The sequence below is a fragment of the Pteropus medius genome, unplaced genomic scaffold (genome assembly GCF_902729225.1).
Source record: "Pteropus medius unplaced genomic scaffold, Ma_sr-lr_union100, whole genome shotgun sequence".
Lineage (NCBI taxonomy): Eukaryota > Metazoa > Chordata > Mammalia > Chiroptera > Pteropodidae > Pteropus > Pteropus medius.
Genome location: NW_024346667.1, coordinates 9,597,033 through 9,621,022, shown reverse-complemented (window position 1 = coordinate 9,621,022; position 23,990 = coordinate 9,597,033). Strand labels below are relative to the sequence as shown.

At 34.5% G+C, this 23,990-nt stretch overlaps 1 protein-coding gene across 4 annotated transcripts; it reads right to left on the bottom strand.

Annotated features, from left to right (window-relative positions):
• Nucleotides 1-300: 300 nt before the first annotated feature.
• PRMT9 (protein arginine methyltransferase 9) lies at nucleotides 301-23,952 on the bottom strand. 4 transcript variants are annotated; one of them, XM_039876002.1, is made up of 13 exons: nucleotides 23,572-23,704; nucleotides 21,928-22,114; nucleotides 21,123-21,271; nucleotides 19,889-20,125; nucleotides 19,223-19,390; nucleotides 16,819-16,921; nucleotides 15,754-15,860; nucleotides 10,101-10,293; nucleotides 8,180-8,363; nucleotides 5,685-6,402; nucleotides 3,397-3,550; nucleotides 1,753-1,875; nucleotides 1,128-1,495 (listed from the first exon to the last, which is right to left on the bottom strand). In XM_039876002.1, exons 3-13 carry the CDS (start codon nucleotides 21,140-21,142, stop codon nucleotides 1,280-1,282), a joined length of 2,223 nt encoding a protein of 740 aa, XP_039731936.1. In that variant the 5' UTR covers nucleotides 21,143-21,271; nucleotides 21,928-22,114; nucleotides 23,572-23,704; the 3' UTR covers nucleotides 1,128-1,279. The 4 variants fall into 4 exon arrangements, with proteins under 4 accessions (XP_039731935.1, XP_039731936.1, XP_039731938.1 ...); XM_039876001.1 differs by lacking the exon at nucleotides 21,928-22,114 and having other exon boundaries at nucleotides 301-1,495; nucleotides 23,572-23,940; XM_039876004.1 differs by lacking the exons at nucleotides 19,889-20,125; nucleotides 21,123-21,271; nucleotides 21,928-22,114; nucleotides 23,572-23,704 and having other exon boundaries at nucleotides 16,819-16,886.
• Nucleotides 23,953-23,990: the final 38 nt, after the last annotated feature.

The window sequence follows — 23,990 nt, the reverse complement described above, 5'->3', positions numbered from 1 at the left end:
TTAGGATGACTAGGACCTAATCTAATTAATCTTAAATCTAAAAATACTTGCAACACTGCTAATATGATAGGTTATTCCTGACTGAGATGAATAAACTGGATAGAGACTAGATCAAATTAGAAACTTGTGATAGGAAGGCCATGTAGGTGCTATTTGGGAGAAATTACTTAGAATGGAATTTCTCTAATTGCTAATCGCAATCCACTGGATCATGTTTAATATTTAATACTGAAAATAAAATACAGAAAATGCTAGAGTGGTATGCTGCAAATAGCAAGGATAAGTATAATTTCTCAAAACTTTTGCTTTATGTATTTATATACACTTCCATTCACATATATGGGCTGGTTGACAGTAATTAGGTACAAAGTCTTTGTTCTGTCCACTATTATAATCTAAACATTTCTACTGAAAGTAAAGCTAGGTAGTATAATAGCAGAGGTAATGAGAACAGGCAATGTGGAAAAAAAGTACATCTTAATTTCTTTATGGCTTAACTTACAAAAAGCGCATAGCACGTACAAGGCATGATAATCTTATTAATCTATTTCAAGTCTTTAAAAATTGGATCAATTCAAATCAGAACTTTGAAAATACTGGTTTAAGTTGAACAACTCCTTGAATTTATCAGCTTTTTCATTTTTCTTTGCCAAAGTAGACGAGGAAAAATGCTGCCTCCTTAAATTAAGATTTTATTTTTTTCCTATCTCTTCTCCTCTTAGTTTATAGCTTAAATTCTTAATGCAGGTTTGTATTCCCAAAACAACCTAAGAAGGTATTTCAGAAGTATATCTAGTATTTAAAAGAAGCAAGCTTAGAATTTAAGGGTAACCACAACCCTCAGTTTTCAGTGGAAGCCAATTTTTTGATGTTTACCAATTATAAGTTTGGATTTAAGAATAAAAAGTTAAAATACCTTAAAAACTTAAATTTTTTGCTTAACACATGGCAATGAAGATGACTCAAAATCCCTTATCTCTATTGTTTTAGTATACTGACAAAACTGTTCAGCAAAATTTAATACACAGAAAGTAAAACCAAGCAATAAAGTTTCCTAATTTGAAAAAAACAGCCTTTTTTCAGAAAGGAAGTCCACAGCAAATATTTTTGTAGTAATGCAACTATAATTTACATTTTAAATACTTTATTATCAATTTTAAAAAAATATTTGTTACAAGGAATTATATCTTTACATCCCCAGTTTATGATTACAGTCCCACTATTCAGACCAGAAAAATTGTGTACTTGCTCTACTTAACCAGTTTTTCATCAAAACTGCTCATCGCTTTACTGTGATGCTGACATTGCTTTTGTGGTGCTGGACGTTGAGCACAAGTACCTCGCCCACTTCCACCTGGACGGGAGTATCTAAAACAACTGCAGCTTGTTTCCAGTGGGAGACTTCACTGGACGTATCCAACCTAATCTCATCATCAAGGTACATATGGTACCAAAATGGAATAGCAGTCACTTGTCCAGATTTACAAATGTGTACCTAGGAAAATTAAGAAGTCATGAAAATTTCATCAGCATTAAATAAGTCAGTCCTTGTCTCTTTAGATCTTTACTTCATAAATATATTTACCCAGTTCAAATTAATATTCAGTAATATTAAGCCACATCCATTTCTGGATATTGTTCAGAAAAACATTTAAGTCTTTAAAAAAAGTGGTTAAAACAATTCTATTTACATAAAGTATTACCTAGTGTAATTATTCCAGATACACGATAAGAGAAATTATTTTGCATCACCTTTACTTCACTGTTAGAGGTGTTCAAATACGGAGTCATTAGATCTAGTCTTAGGAGTTCCACCGGCTCGCTTAAAGGGGTGCAGGGCAGCGAAGGGAGGTCCAAAAACACACGTATCGGTACCTAAAGAAAGCATGAAACTTTCAAATTTTTTTTTGTGTGTGTGGCCAAGACTCATCAATTGCTTTATAGTTGGCTCAGTATGATAGAATGCCTTTTACATCTATTACCTCATTTAACTTAATTCCCACATTTAACCTAAAGGCATAAGGACTTTCATGATTCCAGTTTTACAGGAAGAATGAATAAAGGTTTAGGGAGGTTAAATCATTTGCTTAAATCATGGTTTCAATTACCTATAAATTCTCTGCTTCAATGAAAGTCAAACTGCTCCAAAGTGTTTAAACCAAGGATGTGCTTATGTGTAAAAGATGAACTAATAAGCAAATAGTGTAACTATTGAACTGTTTGAGAAAATATGCCAAATTCAATATATATTGAATACATATGTATAATAGTGGATTTCATTTGAAAAATTCAGTTTATTTCCATAAGGCAGTGATTCTCAACTTTGGCTGCAAATTAAAATCATCAAAGGAGCTTTTAAAAAGTCCCCAACTGCTCAGGCCATACCTCAGGTCGATTTGGAGTTGGGATCCTGTTAGTAGTTCTGCAAGTGATTCATGCGATGCTTAGCCAGGGGATTATGCTCTGAGAAATGTGTCATTAGGTGATTTTGTTGAGAACATCACAGCGTACTTACACAAACCTAAATGGTATAGCCCACCACTGTAATTGTATATGCTGTACTTGTATATGACTGGCAGCACAAAAAGTTTGTTTACATCACAAACACATGAGTAAATGCACTGCTGACATTATCATGGCTACGATATCACTAGGTGATAGGAACTTTTCAGCTCCATGACCATCTTATGGACCACCATTGGATATACAGTCCTTTGTTGACTGAAACATCACTATGGGGCACATGACTGTATAGTCAAATGGTTGACAACCACTGCTGTAAAGTGTCCCATCATTTTACCCTCATTATTTGAAATAAAAAGGAAATTGATTTAAAAAGTACCCTTCCTACCAGAGGGAAAGTCATCAATGGATATTAAAACTGGTAGGTGAAAGTTTGACTAACAAAAGAATATTTACAGTCTCACCCCCACAAAAGACGTATTCATTACAAAGGGAAAAATAGGTGTGGAGTGAGGAAACGGTAAAGGTGGTCAAATACATAGTGACAGAGATTTGACTTTGGGTGGTGAACACGCAATGCAATACAGATGACATAGAACTCAACACTTGAACCCTATATTATTTTATTAACCAGTGTCACCCCAATAAATTTAATTTAAAAAAAAAATTAAGTGCCCTTCTGTGTGAATAAAATATTAGAGAGCAACTGTCCATGGTGAAATAGGACACAGATACATCAACCTCTCCCTGGACATGCTTGAAGATATCCGACCTTCCCTAGATTGATTTTTTTACCATAATAAATTCCTTTGTTCTAGGAAACATTACCATCCTAATCCAGCTAAACACAATGACTATATAAAACTACAGAGAGAGATGAGGTAGACTGTGGATAACAGCTACCTGCTTGAACCTTACCTTCTAGACACTTACCTGAAACTGGTTAATAAAAGGTGCTATATTTAACCCAAGAGTTCGTGCTGTTCCTTGAACAGAACTCTCTTCTACCAATGTCTGTGACTCCACAAGCAACCCAAACATAAGCACATACTGAGGGAAGATCTTGCCTCCAGATTGTAGCAAACACCTAGAGAAGGAAAAAATTTAAAAAGCATCCTGATTCCCTATATATTATAAATAAATACCAATAACTGAATCCTGATTAATTAGTGAGCTACTGATTGTATAAAGTCTAATGGACTTTATGTTATTGGCTTGTAGTTCAGAATGGTAAACTACTAGAAATAACTTCCCGACAAGTCAAACAATGTGACTGCTGATCTATGAAAGAGAAAAGCAACCAGTCAGCTGGATGGATATGTCTTTAGATTCATAAAGTCATGAATGAATATTAAAATTAGTAGGTGACAGTTTGATTAGGAAAAGGATATTTACATAGTCTCACCCCCCAGAAATGACTTATTCATTACAAAGGGAAAAACAGCAACTTATGTCAAAAAACTTGGTTGATACAACTTCAATGAACTGATCTAAATTAACAATAATAATGGAATAAAGTAACACTATGTACCTCCTGATGTGACAAAACTTCTGTGGTGTTCCTCTCTAAAATGGATAAACTGAATCTAATAAAGAAAACATGAACATTTCCAAAATAAATGGCCCACTTTCTTCCAAACTAACATCATGGAAGATGGAAGAACTATTCCAGAATAAAAGAGACTAAAGAAACATGAAAACCAAATGCAATGTGTGAATCTGGGTGTAGATATGTTAAGTTCTTTGTACTATTTAACTTCCCTATAAGCTTAAAATTATTTCAAAATAAGAAGTTAAATACTGAAAGAAAAAAAAAAAAAGATTAAAAAGCCAAGTGCTCTAGTAAACAAAGTAAAGGGTTAATAAAACCCTTTCTCCTACAATTGATCTTGGGTTCACCTTCTGTTTGCCTGAAAATCCTAAAAGGCTGGAAGTTGACTGTTATCAGCAACACTGCTATGAAGATTAAAAAAAAAAAAATTAATTAATGTTAAAAGGTAGATTGCATCTAGACTGAGAGAACTATGAACAAACTCTAAGTGCCTGATGGGAAACCACACTACCTTTGGGCTTCTCTGAATGTGGAATAACCTGCAGCCAAGTGTTCCTATCGCTTGGACTTGGAAACTATGTCTATGAGAGATACCAGTTCTTACATGAAATTTAGGGCTCTTAAGCAAGGCAGCTTCCATACCTACCTGTATGGTCTGTTTCCTGATACCTGAACTGTGTGAGAGATGTGGGGGGTGGGGTGGGTGGGTCACCTAATGCCATCAAATGAAAGAGAGGTAGAGGACACTTTAAACCAAATAATTATTTTCATTTGTCGCATTTACAATCAAACATTAAATCCCTCAATTTTACTGAATATTCCAAGCTGGTTTCAATCTGAATTTCCAGATTGGTGAAGAAGAAAAGCAATAAAAAGTATATTACTGGGACAGTAGGGAAAGTACTAAAACAAGACTATATATTAAATAATAGTATTTTATCAATGCTAAGTTTCCTGAGTGTGATCATTTTAGTGTGTTATGTAGAGGAAAACCTTTGTTCTAAGGAGACACCTGCTAATTGTTAAAATAAGGGTTAAAGTTATGAAATTGACCTCTATCAAATGGTTCAGCAAACAAAGTTGCAGTAAGTTGTAATAAGTCCTGTATACAGATTAGCCTAAAATGGACCCTACCCTAACACAATGCTTTACTCATCTGTCATTCCTTTCCAACTTAACTTTTTAGCATTTTAGGTAAAGTCTAGTAGAAACTGAATCTCCATAATTGTTAAAATTACACATCTCTCAACAAAATTACATAGCTCTTAACAAAATTTCTATCTATGCCTTTACCAAACCAGATAAAATTTTAACCCTAGTCACAAGAGGGTACCATTCTATGAAATTAGCAAGCTGAAATTTGTTTTTATTTACCCTAAATGTCTTATCTATCCCTACATATCTGTACTTAATTTCCTATACTACATATAGGTAGTCCAATCCCAAAGTAGGCTCTCTTCACATCTACAGTGCAGGGGGGCCTTTAGGGATAAAAAATTAGTAATGCCATGTACACAGAGAAAGGAATGAGGTCACAGGTCCTGAAAAGAAATACTTGAGGAACACTACAAGATCATGACTCATTTGCACAGTTATGCCATTAAAAAATTTTTTTAAAAAATTAAAGTTTGAGCTCAAAAAAAACCCAAGTTTATACTTTGTGTTTTACCTAGATATTGCAGCTTTTTCCATTATTTCCTGCTGAATGAGCCCAGATGGCTCAATGACATCCAATATAATTATACTCCACAACTTGTCTGATTTAGGCCTTTGCAGCACAGCAGATTCGTCTTCTACATGTCTCAACCAAAACTCAAGTGTTTCTTTAGGAAAGTGATTGGCTTCAGATATGAGGTCCAGTGTGATACGGTGCTGGTCTTTCTCCACAGAACTGTAAGGTTTAACCTGCCCAAGTGTGCCAGCAATTATAGGCAGAAGAGAGAAGCCTTCAGACACGTCTAACACATAGAAAGGCTCAGAGGCACTCTGTTCAGAATTATTCTGTCCACTTTCACAGCTCATGTCACTATCCTGACAGTGAGTCTCCATGGCCTGACATGGTTTCTCTGGAGTCAGTGAAGACAACACTTTCCTCATTGCCATTTTAAAGCCTTCATGATACGGTATGTTATTAAGCAAAGCAATTTCTGTGGATTCCAATACACATGTCTGCTCCATAGCATCTGGTTTACTGGTCTGAAGGTTAGCCAGGGCACTACAGAGTTCAGCCTCATTTCCTAATGACAGCAAGTCTTTATTCTTGGCAAAACTTTTCCCAACATCCATTTTATGTTCTGAACTGAAGACACTGACACCCTGGATTCTTAAGTAACAATCTTGACAAGATACTTCCATCATCACATGATCCCCAGGCTTTATCCAGTAGTCTTCATAAAACAGAAGAAAAAAAGTTATAATTGATGAATATGAGTATTTATAAGCCTGATGATCATCACATAAACACATCTGTCCTCCCATTCCACCACCCCATTTTTTTAAATCACTACAGGAAAGACTATGTTTATTGGTTTATTAGAATTAAGTGAATTAATCATTTCCTACAAAAAAAAAAAAACCTAGGAAAATCCCTCCAGTTTTTACGTAGGAAAAACAAGTTTAAAGATTTAATTAACTCATAGTCTAATAGGTTCAAGAGCTCCATTACTGAACCCTAATTATCAGTATTTAGTGCTTTTACTACAATCACTGAGTATCACTGAGACCTCAAAATTGGAGGTTGGGGAAAGGGCAACAGGGAACTCTCAATCTTCTTTGGTAATGAAGCCAAAAATAACAAAGATAAATAAAATTCAGGGTTCAACACCAAACTTCACTTAAACTTAAAGGGACATTCTTCAACAGAAATTTCCAAAAGAACAAAGCAGCATTCAATAGAACCTTATCGGTAATATCTCTGACAGTCTTGTAATTTTATAAATTTGAAAATATAAGGAAAAACTAAGTCATAGAATAGACTATATCATGCTCTTTTCTATTAGCTTTCACATTTGGTAAACTTTAATTTTTTTTTTAACGCCTACAGCACCTGGTATTCTGAGGTGGTCTCCCATCCAGGTACTAACCAGCCCTGACCCTGCACACTTGGTAAACTTTAAGATGTAAATGTACAATCACAATTCTTTATCAGCCCTAGAGCCAGTTGAAAATACAAGGTGTTATTCTATGTTTAAACATTTAAAATGTCCTTTCTCTAAGAATGATTTTTTTTTTTTTAAAGCTCATCTGAATAAGTTACTATAAAAGTTTTAGGATACACAAATACAAATAGAAAACGTTACTTATTAAGTGCCAGTCACTATGGTAGGCATTCTACGTTCATTATCTCTAATGATCCCCACAACAGTCTTGCAAGGTAGGTAGAATCATCCCATTTTTATATAGCAAGTACAAAAGCTCTGAGAAATAACCAGCAAGGCCAGCCAGGGAGTCAGTAAGCAGAAGAGCTGAGATCTGAACCCAAATCTACCTTACCTGACTGACTCCAACAACACCATACTAGCCACAATACTGATTCCATGACTTAATGATCTTGCCAAATTAGATCCATCAGAGGAGAAACAAATAGCCACTTTTAAAAAGGTAGAGTTTTTCTATGTAATATAACTGCTGTGAAATGTACTGAAAACAAGTTGTTGGTAAAAAAAATTTCTGTACCAAAAATATCTTTAATATAGAACTTTCCTAGAGAAGTCCATGGATTCAGGTACGCTCTAAAACTGAAAAACTTTGTACTTACATGAGTATGTGCATCTCTATGACCCAGGGCCCCACAGATGCCATCAGATTCTGTAAGCTGTAAGGAGTCTTGCACTAAAAGTAATGCTTTTTATGGCACTGTGTGCCATAAAAAATGGACTGGCATTTCTCTTATGTACTGGTAACTAATCAGAGCAGAAGAAATAATTTAATGATAGATCTTTGTGAGTGGTATGCAGCAGAGTTGTGTTTTAGTTTCTCTTCTCAACTACATATATGATATTGATTAAAGCTACTTTTAAAAAAGAAAATTCTCAAAAGATTAAACAATCTTCCTTGACTGAAAACTTCGTATTTGAAATAATTTTTCTGACACTGACTCAAATGCTTAGAGGATTAAAGCAATAAGTTTAAAAAAACAAACAAAAAAATTAGACAATATAATACCTGCTAGGTCATGCACGGGGTAGACAGCCTGTTCCCAACATGTTTCCTCACTAGGACTTGTGGATAAACTGTGTTCGTCATCAAGCTGGAGTACAAACCAAACCACAATAGCATCTAGTAGGCCTTCTTTAATAACTGGGACACCAATTTTACCAGGCTTTTTGGTTGCAAGACCTTTTAATTCCTGACAAAAAAAAATGCAAAAGGAATTAAAATGTAAAAGAAATATAAAATTAAATTTATATATTTAATACATACACACCCCAATATCACATTACTTTCTATTTTTGTAAGTTCTCATTCCTGCCAGTGCCCTTAAGGGATCAAAATCTTGGTACCCCTACAACCATTTAAGGCACAGTGAATGGGAAACTCTATCACAGTGGAACATCATACAACTATTAAAAACAATGAGGCATAAACATATTACTGATGTAGAAAGAAGTTTATGATATATTGTTGAATAAGAGCAGTGAATGGAAAAGCAATAGACTGTCTTGTTTTGTAAAAAGTGTGTTTGTGTGTGTAGAATAGAAACGCAAGTTTGAAGAGATGCACTTCCAACTGTTAATCTTGAGAAAGAAGGGCTTAAATTCAAAAAGTGAAGAAATGTACTTTTTCTTTTTCCCTTCTATACTTCTGTATTACTTGAAAGTGTTAAATAGGCAAGCAACGCTTTCAAAATTAAAGCCTTAATATTAAAGGTGTTTTTATTTTTAAATTGTGGCAAGGAAAAATTAAAATAAGAAATCTTAAACTAAAGGATAGCTTTGGGGTAGTTAACAGCTGTAATGCTGTTCTTTACTGGAATGTTCTATTAGAAAAGAAATGCTCTTGAAGCTCAGCCTTAGGAAGCAATGCCAAAATGCGCATTTAGCTCCAGACCACCTCAAGAAAAATCTAGTAACAATTAATAGGAGAAAACTTTTATTAAATTATAAAAATCTTAGACTAAAATGACTCTCCCAAAGTCTTCTATCTCCAAGCAGCTTTCATCTAAAAAACTTATGTACTTGAACATTTAACCCTTTAAAGATCTTCAGAGGATTCTCTATAACTTCGATTTCTTTGAGCACTTTCTTTGTACAGCACATCCTCCCACCCGCTGGCAACACACACATGGACTAGGTGACCAATTTGACCTGATTTTCCCAATACTGTCCCAGTTTCAAAATTGAAAGTCTCACGTCTCGGGAACAGCTCAGTCCCGGGCAAACCGAGATGGTTGGTCACCCTAATAGTCATACAATACAATTACTGTTCATTTTAAGGAATGCTGTTAATTTGAAACAGCAGCATGACTCAGAAAAGCCAGAAACATCTTGATTAGAACTCCTGCCTCTGCACTCACATGTTGCATTATAAGTGGGAAATTAATGTAAGTAACAGTTCCTTCATCTGTACAGCAGCGGTCCCCAACCTTTTTGGCACCAGGGACCGGCGCTCCTATGAGAATCTAATGCCTGATGATCTGAGATGGAGCTGAGGCAGTGATGCTAGCACTGGGGAGCAGCTGCAAATACAGATGAAGCTTCGCTAGCTGGCCTGCCACTCACCACCCGCTGTGTGGCCTAACAGGCCACAGACCAGTAGCTGTCCCAGGACTAGGGGCTGGGGATCCGTGCTGTATAGCACAAGGATAATTAAAACTGTATTGCAACATTGTTGTCTGAGCAACCTAAGAACACATGTGAAAGTATCTGGCTGACACTTTACTCATTCTCAACAAATCCTAGAAATATTTTTCTCTGTATTTAAAGTAAATAATTTCAGGAGGGAATTCTGGTTACTGTTTAATTATTTTCCTTACATAGTAAGTGGAATTCCATGCAAACTCATACGACTGTCCTATGTATTAATTCTTTTAAACAACAGATGAAGTTTAATGCTTAAAAATAGTAATTGAACTTTTTTTTTTTACCTCAAGATTGTTGAAATCTACTGTCATAATTTCAAAACACTCTGTCAAAGCCAAATATCCTCCAGGAACTCGACTCATCTTTTCAGTTGTATAAGGTTCAATTGTTTCTTCATTATCTACAGAAGAATAAGCTGGACTCTGAAATTTCACATTTGTTGGCAAACAGATCCCAGCAATGTCCTTAACACCCACCCTGGTGAGACGGGAAATAAGGGGAGGAAGGGAGAAAGATTTTTTTTGTTTTTAGAATCATGTAGCGCATTGAATCCAGCAAAAATAAAGCTAAAAATTAAATAAAACTTTATGGACAAAGGTTTATTAAACACAATTACATACACACTCACTATTTATTAAGGAAAACAAATGATAAATAGGTCTACATTAAAATTAAGAACATATGCTCATCAAAAGATAGCCAGTAAGAAGGTAAAATGGCAAGCCAATGAGTAAAAGAGATTTATAATACATCAATTCAACAAAAGCCTCCTATCCAAAATATATTTTTAAATTCCTGCAAATTAAAAAGAACAAAAACAAAAATGGGCAAAAGACTTAGACATTTCACAAAAGAGCACATCCAAATGGCCAATAAGCATATGAATGTTGCTCGGATTCATTAGTCATCAGGGAAATGAACCAGAATGAGGAAAATACACAGTCGATACCAAGTGTTGGTACGATTACAGACAACACGCTATTGGTAGGAATATAAAATTAGTAAGACCCTTGGGTGGGCTTCATCACTCAGGCTGAACATGATCTGTTTCAGGTGTTTGACATTTCCACTTCCAGGAATATGGCCCACAAAGTACACACAGACCATCACAAAAGGCATGTTCAAGAATGTTTATCGCTCTACTATTTCCAATGCCAAAAAACTGGATTTTACCTAAATGTCCCTAGACAGCAAAGTGAACAAATGTATTGTGGTATGTTCATAGAATGGTATACTATACAGCAATGAGAATGAACAAACTACACATAAAAATGTGAATGTGTTGGATGAAAAAAGCCAGGCACACACAAAAAAAAATGTATGATTCCATTTGTATGAAATTCAAAACCAGCAAAATGATCTATGGTGTTAGAAGTCAGGATAGTGGCTACTCTTGGCGGGTAGAGTACGGGTAAATAGAAGTTTCTGGTGTGTGGTAATGTTCTGAACCTTGCTTTGAGCAATACACAAGTCTATCAACTTCATGAAAGTTCATCAAATCATAAATTTATGATCTATGTACTCACTATAATGTTTGATGTCAATAATTTACACTAAAAAAAATCATGAACATTTTAGCAACACCACTTTGTAAGAGGAAATACTCCAACCTCATCTTATGTCAGAGACATTCATTTATTAGTCCATCTGCCTTTATAGAGTTTCAGAAGTTCAGTCTACTTCTAGAAATAATTTTATTATATTCTCAAAAGATAAATTATCAAATGGAATTAGCAACACCATTTTGTGAAAGGAATACTCCAACCTCATCTTATCTCAGATATTCATTTATTAGTCTATCTACCTGTATAGGGTTTCAGAAGTTCAAACGACCTTCTTCTAGAAATTTTATTATACTCTCAAATGATAAATTATCAAATGGTATTCTTGATCTTAATAACTCTTAATTAAAAGTCATAAGTTATAGAAGCAAAAGGATGTGACAAATATATATAAGCAAAAAGAATGTGACAAAAAGTTTCTTTTAATGTCCTATAAAATACATGAGTATAGTTATTTTTTTCAAACAGTAAACAGTATAGTAAAAAAAAGTGTAAGTCTATCTTCATAGTACTCCTTTGTCCCTATTTTTTCACTGTTAAGTTTGATGTGTATCCTTTCATATCTTTTTTCTTTATATTTATGTAATAATATGTATTATATTGCTCAGAAATATTATACATGTTTTTTTCTGTACTCTTAACTCTTTATTTTGAAAATTTCACATTTATAGAAAACTTCCTGGATAGTCTAAAGAACTCCCACATCCTTTAACCAGACTCAAAATTTTTTAATATTCTGCCACATTTGCTTTATCATATTCTCTCCTCTCCATATATATTCTTTCTTCTGAATCATTTGTGAGTAGGTTACATTCATCATGCTCATTTATTTCTTAATAGATACTTCAGTGTATCATTATTATGAATGGGGATATTTTCTTAATCACAATTCAGTTATCAAATTCTTTATTACCTAATCTTCAGTCCATATTCCACATTTGTCAAATGATCTATAAATCAAAAATGTCCTGTATAGTTTTTTCTCTCTGATACAGGATCATGATTTCAATTTAGCTGTCCTGTATCTTCAATCTTCTTTAACCTGAAACAGTTCCTCATCCTTACTTTGTCTCTAATAACATTAACATTTTTGAAGAAGGAGGGCCAGTTATTTAATAGACTGGCCCCAATCTGGGTTTGTCTGAGGCTTCCTCACAATTACAGACAGGTTATACATTTTGGACGTAATACTTCCCAAGTGATGTATCCTCAAAGTATCAAATTTGGAGGAATCTTATTGGTGATATCAATCCTGATCACTTTGTCAAGATGTTATGTATTCTTCCCTGTATATTTTAACATTTTTCTTTTTGTAATAAGTAATTTGTATTAATTGCAGTAAGATATTTTGAAACTATATTAATACATGATCCTCATCAAGTTTCTCCCTTTGATTTAGTATCCATTCGTAATTCTTGCTTGCATCTTTCCACAAGGATTGCAAATAGTAATTCTGCATCAGTTGTTCTACATTTTGAATTAGCATTCTACTGTATGAGTTTTTCTCAATAACGTATTAATCTATTTATTATAAGTAGAGATTCATGGATTCTCATTTTAGGCAATGGGTTTTAATTCACAACTGCCCTTACATATTTTAGTCCTTAAACTGTCCCAGATTTGGCCAGTGGGAGATACTTCCAAGCATATCCCTGTGTTCTTTAACACCCTTATCATTTTTTTTTGACCTAAGATGTTCCAGAGTCATCCTGAATCTGCCCTGCCCCAGTCCTGGAAGCAGTCATTTCTCTAAGTTATCAAAGTATCTTGCAGTGAGGAATGGTACCCAGAAACCAAGATTTGAGTACTATGTATGCTCAATGCTCCTAGGATTACACCTTGTGTTTTTCCCTAATAGTACGTCATGAATTTCTATGTTGGTACATGTACCTTAACTAATTCTTTTTGACATTTCTGAGGTATTGCATTGGGTGAATGTTTTACTAAAATTTATTGAAACATTTTCTTATTAATAAACATTCAGATAGATTTTTGTTTTGATTTTTCCAACTACACTATTACGGTAAGCATCCTTACATACATATCACTGCACACATATATGAGTATTTATCGAGACAGATTATCAGAAGTGGAAATGCTAGGTCAAGGACTATACACATCTTTGGTTTTGTTAGATAATGCTAAACTGAGCTATTACAATGTGGCACCACCTACAAGAAAACAGTATAGGATCGATCATTTTTAGTTTGTAAACATAAACAGTTAAAAATGCTATCCTATTAATTTTCATTTCTCTGTTAAATAGACAATTATATTTATGCTTTAAAAGTCGCAATTTTTATCTCATCTGTCACTTGCCTTTTAACTTTATCTTTCACCAATGATGTAAAATAGTGAATTTTTTTTTCATTTTTTTTTTTAATATGGTCAAATTTGTCAATCTTTTATTGCTTCTAGAAACCCTGTGCTTTACTTTAGAAAGCCTTCATCAGTTAATGGATTTTTTACACTTAGATATTTGATTCATCTGGAATTAAAAGGATCTAACATTTTTCCCCAAATGAAGCACACTATCTCTATTTGCTGAATAATTTATCCTTTCTCCACTATCTAAAACACCAAACCTGTATCAGATACTAAATCCTTATAAATTCATCAAAGGTTTATATTGAGATTTCTTACTGTGTTCCACTGATTTATTTTTCTATTTCTACATCAATACATTACTGTTCTTTATTTCTAGTTTTTTAACTAATAAAGTAAGTTAAAATAGTTTTCTTGGTTATTCTTAAAATATGTACTTATTCAGATGAGCATAAGATTCAACTGATTAGGTTCCAAACAGTAATTTTTATAATAATGGTTTATAAATGTTTCTACCAGATAAAACAGCAACATTCATTTACATTTCTTTCAGAACTTTTCTTTACAGTCCTCAACCCACACTGCTGAGCTTTGTGAAAAACAGATATTAGGCCTCGCTCACCCAGACCTACTCAAACAAAATGTACGGCATTTTTATTTTTACCTAAGTTCCTCTAGTGCTTCTGTTGCATAGTCAAGACACTCATTTATAATATAAATAAGTCAGTGATGAAGGAATTCTTTTTTTAAATGGTAGACACCAATCATTTAATTTCTATTTTGCTAGGCAAACAATTTTTTTCTATAAAATATAAAGAGAAAACATAATGAGGGCAAGGAGTCTAGAAATATGTTATAGCTAGAAATCTCAGCAAAACACAACCTATCTTTTCTGGTGTGCAATTGAGCAATGTTTCTATATAGCCTGAATAATGTTCATACCTTTCAACGCAGTAGTTCTTTATTAAGAAAGTTATCTTGAGAAAATAATAAATAAAGTCCACAAGGACATAAATACAAAGATATTTACCCTTGTTCTTACAAACAGAAAAATGGAAGCAACCTAAAAATTCTAAACTCTGAAAACTACACTAGGAAACTGATTTTTAAAAATCATGAAGCAAATCTATTAACAAAAGGTAAAATATATCTATTGCCACTTCTGAAACACAAATTCACATACAACACACTTACTTACACAAAGCTGACACTCAACCAGTACGCTCTTGTTAAACCAGTCTGTCCCTTTGGTTGGTGCCCTGTGCCCTAACGATCAATAAATATTTTTACTTATCACCATGTAATATATACAGAAAAGTGTAAGGAAAAATATACAATAAAGATGAACAGTATTTACCTACAGCAATTATCAGGATGATTTTTATTTCATTCTTTTACTCATTAGTATTTCCTAAGATATTTGTTACATTTACCACTAATAAGTTACTGCAAGCAGGACTTCTTTAAAAGTCCTAACAAAATATGAATCAATGTTTTAGCCAAAAAAAAGCCCATTAATTTTCAAAGAAAAAAATGTAACCAAGAAACTTCTAAAACTAAAAACATTTTTACCTGTATTATAATTGGTAAGTAAATCTCAGAATCTCAAGGGTAGAAAGATTCTAAAATTTCATCCCACTCAACCACAAAACATTATAATAGCAATAAAGTTATTAAGAAGGAAATGAAAAATAAATTAAAACTGAAATGATTTTCATATTGTAAACTTTTATTTTACTTTCATATAAAATCAATCTGAACTTAACATATTTCTACATGAATCTATCACACATCAAAAGGACACTAAATTTTATCACAATTAATTTTCCACTAGAAAACTGAAAGCTGGTTTTAACCTTAGAGTCCTATTTTTAAAGAAAATTTTAAAAAAGGAAAAAAGATAATTAAGGCTGGAATAAACATCATGAATTTCAAGGTCAGAAAACTACAAATTCTCATCTGAATAAATATTCATTAAATAACCTTTAAAGTACAGCCTAGTCCTTAAAATTGTTATTTTTAGATATTTACTATGTAAATAATCACTTACCTATGATGTCTCCTTATCTGTGCACATTCTACTGCCATCCCAAAGATAACAGCACTTGCTGGTATAACTTTCCCAAACTTTTCACAATTACCATTTTCACCTCCAGTCTAAAAATATAACAATAAAAACTACATTCAGTTACATGTATGCAAAAATATGTGTGATGACAAATGATGAAAATTAATAAGAACAAAAACTTAAACAATAGGCAAGGATAAGCAGGTTTAGGGTTTTTGCCCTTTAAAAAGTTTATTTTCATTGCTACACATAGGTATACACATAATGTACATATGTATATATAATGTGTGTTTGTATATTTATGCACACATATATACACACATAACCTTATACATATGTGGTTTTAACAGTACAAACAGGAAGGGAGGAAATGAAAGGGGATACTTATAAGTCTGTAAGTTTACATATAGCAAATGACTATTGGGTATGACTTTAACTGGGAAGCCAAAATCATCTTTATCTACTTGTAAAACAAACTGCTCTTCTTTTCGCCCTTTAATTAGTTGTTTTAAATCTAAATCATTTTTGTATAAGTACTGAATTCTTACAACATGTTAAAATCTTTTCATTCATAATACGTATTACATAAACCAAATCTACAACTTTTGGGCACTTAGATCATTTCATTGAAAAATATAATTTGGTGATTATAAAAGGTAGTCATGTCCAATCAGTACCCTGGAGTCAACTAGTACCTTAAAACCACACCAAGCCAGCTATCACTAGAGTCCCTTTTGATAATTTGCCATGGGGGCTGTAAGACAAAGTACTTCCATTTTTCAACTCTATTCAATCAACAGTCAGTTCCTTCACAAAGCAATAATGAATTCCTTTCTGGAGTATTTTCTGCCTATATACCCCATTTGAGCACACAAGTATACATTGCATTATGTTATTAAATTTTTTTTTGCGCAGCTTTCTTTCCAACTACACAGTATGTGCCTTGAAAATGGGCTGTATTTCATACTGCTCTGCAAATATGCTAGGGGGTCAATAAATATCTGTTAAAATAATGAAGTCTTAATCTAACTTAAGTTTTAAGCTTACCTTTGGCTGTAAAAGTAAATGCTCCCATGCATGAATCAAACTTTCCACAATTCCTTCTCCAAATAAACCTGCATCGACAGTTTCTGTTACAACTAGGGATACTCTATAGAATGATTTTTTAAAGACATATGTAAGTAAAATATCATGCTATTTATATAAAGATGTCAAAGCTGAGAGGAGAAAGGAAGAGTATGTTATAGAAACAGTTCATATGTAAAAATTTTCTAATACATTTCATTTTTAATATCTACTCTTGAATCTTGAGGAACTTGACTCTAATGTTCCTCCAGCTCCTCTGTTCTCCACTGGGTGGGGTGGGTGTGTGTGTGGGGCGGGGCACAACCTTCACTTAACTCTGCTGCCTACTCATGATTCCTGCTTTAATCCTTAAGAGTGGTTCAAACCCATTACTTTGACCAGTCTCCCTCCTTAGTAAGGAGTAATTGGACTTCTATCCCAATACTCTATAAAAATACTATCATCAGTGACTTCTCTACTTATCAAAATAAAATCTTTCTCAATTTTCATTTTTCTTGATGTACAAACAACATTTAATGTGGGTGAGAAGCCCTGCCTCTTAAAATCCTTTTCTACCTTCATTATCCATGTTTACTAATCTTATGCATCGATTGTGCCTCTCTTGTTACTTCTCTTGCTTTTCCACTACATGTGAGTTTTCATTAAAGTCTAATCCACAGAGCTCTAATTTTCTGTCCATTCTTTCTTTCTAGAAAATTTCACTCAAAGACATACTAAAATAATTACTTCCTCCTCTGGACTTCTTTAGCACTTCCTGCTGGCATCATTTATTTGTACAGTTAGAAGATAAAAAAACAAACAAACAAACAAAAAACATTTCATGATTATTCCAGATCTTCCTATCTAATTTGTAGGTACCTTGAGAACAAAAACTTTGGTATTCCCCACAGTGTCTAAACCCAATACACACACACACACACACACTTTCAATATTTATGACTCTATACATATAGAATGTGGAAGGTATCTCAAATCATCTAGTCCAATCTTTAGATTAGCTCAAGGTCAAAATAAATAATGAAGTCCTTATTAGAATCCATATCTCCTCAGTGAAAGCCAGTAGATCCTTCTACAACACTATTTGTGAGAAAAATGTAATTAAATTAAGGTAACTTTGAGTCATGGCATGGACTGACTGTGAACCATCAAAATTCATGTTGAAGTCCTAACCCCCAATGTGACTGTATTCGGAGAGGGTCTTTAGGAGGTAATTAAGGTTAAATGCTATCATAAGGGTGGTGATAACCTCATAGAACTGATGTCATTATAAAAGTGAAAGAGATACTGGTGATCTCTCTCTTTTCATATGCACAGAGGAAAGGCCATGTGAGGACACAGCAGGAAGGCAGCCATCTGCAAGCTAGGAACAGAACTCTCACTAGAAACTAAACTTGCTGGCACCCTGATCATGAACTTCTACCCTCCAAAACCGAGAAAATAAATGTCTGTTGTTTAAGCCACCTCGCCTACAGTATTTTGTTACAGCTGTCTGAGCAAAGTAAAACAATTCAGGAACTGTTAATTTCTATAAAATGAGTACAATTATCTGCTTCAACAATCTAAAGACTTCGTTCTATTTTATGAGAACAAATGTAGAGACTACAGAGAAGCATAAGTATCATGTAAATATTATTAGGTATATACATAAGACGACTTTTAAAAATCATAGTCCAAATGACAACAAAGTATAAAAAGCCCTGTTTCAATATAAACTGAATTTAAATAAGATGAGAAGATAGACTACTCAGGAGAGGTAGTAAAGCAAGTGCTACACAGAAAAAACTCTCTAAAATGAGTGTTGAACTAGATGATTTTAAATCCCTTCTAGCTCTAAAATTCCATCACCCTTGTGGTATGGATTAAAGTGAGATAACATACTCAAAAACCAAGACTTATGAGATACTATTTAAAACATTTAAAGGGCCTAAGCCATTGACAGCTGACTTCTAAAGCTTTGATTTTAGCCAAGGATATTAACTCAAAATATGATAAGTCTATCAAACCTGATCCACTCATGCATTATTTTTAAGAACAGTTTTTAAATAGTTATTGACCACATAGGACACATTACCCATTTTTACAACTAGAACTCTAGAATTAACAAAAGTAAAGTGATTTGCTAAAGGTCCAGTTTCTTTATTAAGATCCTGGCCACAAATTTTTCTCTAGGTCTTTAAATACTTTTTATCAAAAATATGACTTCATGAAAATCCATCTTATGCTAAACTATCCTATATCCATATCTTTACAATATAAGAGTTTTAACATTTTTGTTTGGACTAGAAGCTAGAAATGTTAAATATCTTAATTTTTAAAAAATAAAATAGTGGATTAAAAACACTAAAATTGGTTTACTTTATAATACCTTTCAGGAATGTGTTTTGGAATTTCTACGTCAAGCGACTTCATATGTAAAAGTTTGATCCCTGCTTCCATCTGGTTTGCTGCCACTACATCACAGGCAAGTTCATACATGGTCTTGGACAACTCGCAGGCATACACTGAATGAGCTCCAGCTTTTTTAGCAAACATGCTATAAAGGGAAAAATGCTCCATCAAGAAAAAGTAATCCACTGTATTTTTTTTCAAATTTTGGTGGAATTATGATACTTAAACATGGGGTTTCCCTTTAATTATTTAAGACAACCATTATTCATTCCATGTTAAAAATGAACTAATGTTCTTGTTAAGAAACAAATCATACAATAAATCATGACATCCACTTTATTACAAAGACACAACTGGCATGAAGAACACTAATGGAATTAAACATCTAGAGTCAACCAGAATATTAATGTAAAAAATTCTATTAAAATTTAATGCAAAATTTCAACAACAGCCCCAAATTTTTCTTAGTAGTTATGTCCAGTTTTTGATAAAGCAAAAGTTATAGTAAAAAATACAATAGCATGAAAAATCTTAATAAGTTTACGAAAAACTATTTTAAAATGAGTTAAATATGCTATATTTGGTAAAATTTTTAATTTACATTAGCATACATGTATATCAATTAAAACACAAGTACTCAAACCTCAGTATTCCAGTTCCTGCTCCAATGTCCAAAACACTTTTGGATCCCAAACAAACTGCCTTTTGGATTGCTGCATTGTAAATTGTATTCCTTTTGGTGTCATTAAGCATGATAAAGTGCCAGCGTTCCACCAACCAGTTTGCAACACGATAAAAATTCTCTTTTGCATCACTGAAATCAGGGTTTAGTTTCACTGCTTTATGAAAATACCCAGCTGCTTCGTCTCTAAAGCCCATCCTAGTAAAAAATGACAAACAAAATATTTGACTGTGCTATTAATTACAATGCCTTTGTTCATGCCACTCAACTGGCCTGAGAATCTCTCAAGACCACCTCAAATCCTACGCAACCCAAGTGCCATCTCCTTTGGGAAGCTTTCAGTGAGGACTGTAATCCGTGATCACTTCTTTCCTTTCTGAACCCCTATATTTATGCATTCCAGAACACTAACAAACACTTGACTGCAATTACTTTTGTACTATCTATAGCACAACAGAAGCTCTCAAAGTCATCCTCCATTTAACCAACCTACCAGAACACTAGCGCTTTCGAAAAACCATTTGCTCTGTAAAAAGTGCTAAAGCCTATGGCTAGTAGCCTCCTCTCTGGTGTGCCTGAATATCTTTTCTAACAGCAACTGAATTGAATGGTCACCAAGAGTCAGCTGAATTTGCTGCCAGACCAGTTTATACCAGTTGTACTTGTTATCATAATTATATATTTTACTTAAATATTACAGATATGAAAAATGATTGCAAAAAGAGAACCATTGTTTCTAAGGACACCAACAAGAGAGAGAAAAAATATCAAACCAGACAGAAATTCCAATGGCAAATGTCCACTAAGTTCCAGAGAACATTATCTACAAATGCCCTGGCATGGCACCACGGTGATTTCTCTGCTCTCTTGTGAACCTCGGTTATGTTCTCTCCAACAAGGCCTGGATCTCAGCCTAGTAAGGAGCTGAACTCGTCCTTGATACTCTGTCCTAGCCGTTGGGGCAATGGTTATTATATAGGATATAATATTAAAACTATTCTGTTATTACATATTATATCTGCTATTCCTAGATTCTTCTGAATTCTCTTTATATCTTACTAACCAATTCGTCATTACTCTGATCTTGTTAATAACTCTTTATATTAAATTTTCCCTATTCAAATTACTTTACAATTTATTCCTGATCTAGACTGATAGAGTAATTCTTAACAAGTAATATGAAATCACTACACACCTGAAGAGATGCTCCCCCATACTATTGCAAATCACTTCATCATCAGGAAACAGCTCCAAGGCTTGCTCATAGCAACCAAGTAAGTCTTGTGTTCTATTGAGAGCATCAAGCTCTTCAGCCCATCTGAAGAGTGTATATTGAAAAGTTTCCTTTACAAAAGAGAAAACAGTAAGTCAATAATAAAAATTACGAAAGAATATACAGCAGTGGTTGAATTTCCGAGAATAAAACTTCACTATTATTAAATGATCACCTTAATTTTTATTTAGCTTTAGTAGGCATTGTTTGCTAAACAAATACACAAATGATTAAATTTTACCACATTCATGGCAATAACATGCTGAATTAGACAGTTTGACTGCTCTCTAATCTGTCTCCATTTTTAGCTGCCATTTCACATTCTCCACCTACCTCTTTTTTGTGGACTTCCTATGTTTTAGGAGTTTGACCTCAGCCCTCTTCGCATTCATCTCCAATGCATTAACTATCATTTATGTGTTGATGGATGGCTACATCTACATCTATAATCAAGATCCTCTCTTGTGAACCTCAGGCTCATGAATAAAACTTCCTATCAGCCATCTCAATCAGGGATTGCACCCTTAGCCATCTCTTGAACAATCAGTACACAGAGAATTACAAATAAGAACATAAATACTGTCCCTATCTTCACAGAGGCCTCACAGAATTTTACCAATTTTGAAAAAATTCAAAATGTTCTAAACTGAACTCATCATATCCCTCTCTCACAGGATATAAGGTCAAGGTACCACCCAACCGCAATGAAGTTGCCTTATAATGTTACCTTAACTCCAATACAATTAGTTGCAAACCCAGCAAATTCTCTCTCAATATCTTTAAATCTGTCACCTCCTCTTCATCCCTAGGGTTATACCGTAATCTGGCCCTTTTAATCACTTGCTGGACTACAGCAATAGCCTTCCCACAGTCATCCTCACTCCAATTACACCTCCCTCCAGACATTCTCCACACTGCAACACAGTGAAAAAAGAGAGGGCTTTAGTCATTCCAGGTTTATCATGATCTCATTTTACATCATCTTCATATATTTTATACAGAAGAATTGATACCTGAAACTGAACTGTGATTAAGTTTACTAGAGAGACAAGAATGGGGAGGAAGATTCTAGGGTGTGAGTGGGAAAAAGCACAATTATATGAAATGAATCAGGGAATTAATAGGTACATATTATACAACTTTATATTCAGGTTGTGCCTGAAGTGTGGGTATGGGGAGTAGAGGAAATAGTAGGATGTAAGACTAAAGAGATATCTTTTGTAAAAGCCCACACAAAGAAATATGGATTTTTTTTTTTCAGCAGGAAACAGAGCTAGTTACTGAACCCAACTGAACATCACGCATTGAAATACAAATTTTAGATATACTTTTCCCCCCCGGCTTTATTGAAATAGAATAGATAATTAGTTGCTCGTATAGATACACTTTTAATACACAATAAATAGCTATAAGAAAGATACTGTCCCTGTTTTACGAGAGGAAATTTTGAGGAACAAAGAATAGAGGAAGTAGCACTCAGATTGATCGATTACTCTACTGTTGCCTACTGTATCTATCATATCACCTTTTCTGCCTTTAAGACAGCTGGTCCTGAAATTTACACTAAATTTATGTGAACTACAAACGTTTAGACGCTACTGATATCTGTTGGATAGAGGTCGGGGATGTTGCTAAACATGCTATAGTGCACCAGACAGCCCTCCACCACAAAGAATTATCCCATCCAAAATGTTAATAGTACTGAGGTTGAGAAACCGTGAGTGAAATAAAGTAACATAGCTTGAAGCTTAAAACTGAATGCAAAATTAAATCATTTTTCAAATTCATTTAAATAGAATAATTGTCACAAATAATCCAATAATTTGAAGCATCATCAAATGATTGGGCTAATGTCGAATTTTATTCAATTACATAAACCCACAACATTTCTTCGACCTAAAACAGGGACAACAGCAAAGGCCCTGTGGCAAGGACAGCTAGAATTCAATACAGTATTTGGGAGACTATCACCTGAGGCCTCATTTACAGTATAGCCTTTCGAATTTGAGTGTGAAGGAAGTTTTGCCATAGAGAAATGATGTCATCTTAATTTTTGTTATGAAGAGCTCACACTGGCTCTGTTGTGATAGGCTGCAGGAGAAAGCTTAGTCGCAAGCCTAAGCAACAGTAAGCAGATGACTGAGGCTTGAACCAGGGTAGTTAAAGACAAAGGTGGTGACAAGTGATAAGATTCTGGATATATTTTGAAGGTGGGGCAGACAGGATTTTCTGATGGGTGTGAACAAAAGAAAGGAGGCAAGGCTTATCAGTAAATATTAATAGCAACCACCTGCTCTCTTCTCCCAATTTATTTATTTTTACGAGAGCAGACGATCTGCCAGCAAGTCAAAGAAAGAGGGGCCCTCCTCACCTTCACATCGTCTTTCAGCTCCGGCGCCAGGCTGAGCACGAGGAGGTAGTGAGCATAGGCCGTGCCGAAGTCCTGGGCGCGCATGCAGTGCTCTGCGCTCTGTAAGGACCGCGACACCAGCTCCTCCCGGCCGGCTGCTCCGGCGCCACTCCCGGCGCCCCGGCGGGCCCTGGTCCGCGAATTCGGCATAACAGCGTCACCTGCGCCTTATACAGCCAAAGAGAAGATGCTTTAGTAAACGGAACTAGAAAACTGTCTCGATGGCTACACGTCCATGTGACCAACTAGAGCGCGAGAACCCGCAGACACGAGGGTTCACTGCCGCGGGGGAACGAGACCACCTCGAACAGAGGAAGCCCCACCCCGTCCCTGACCGGTGGACTCTACCAACCGCGACGCACAACCGCGCAGCCACAGGC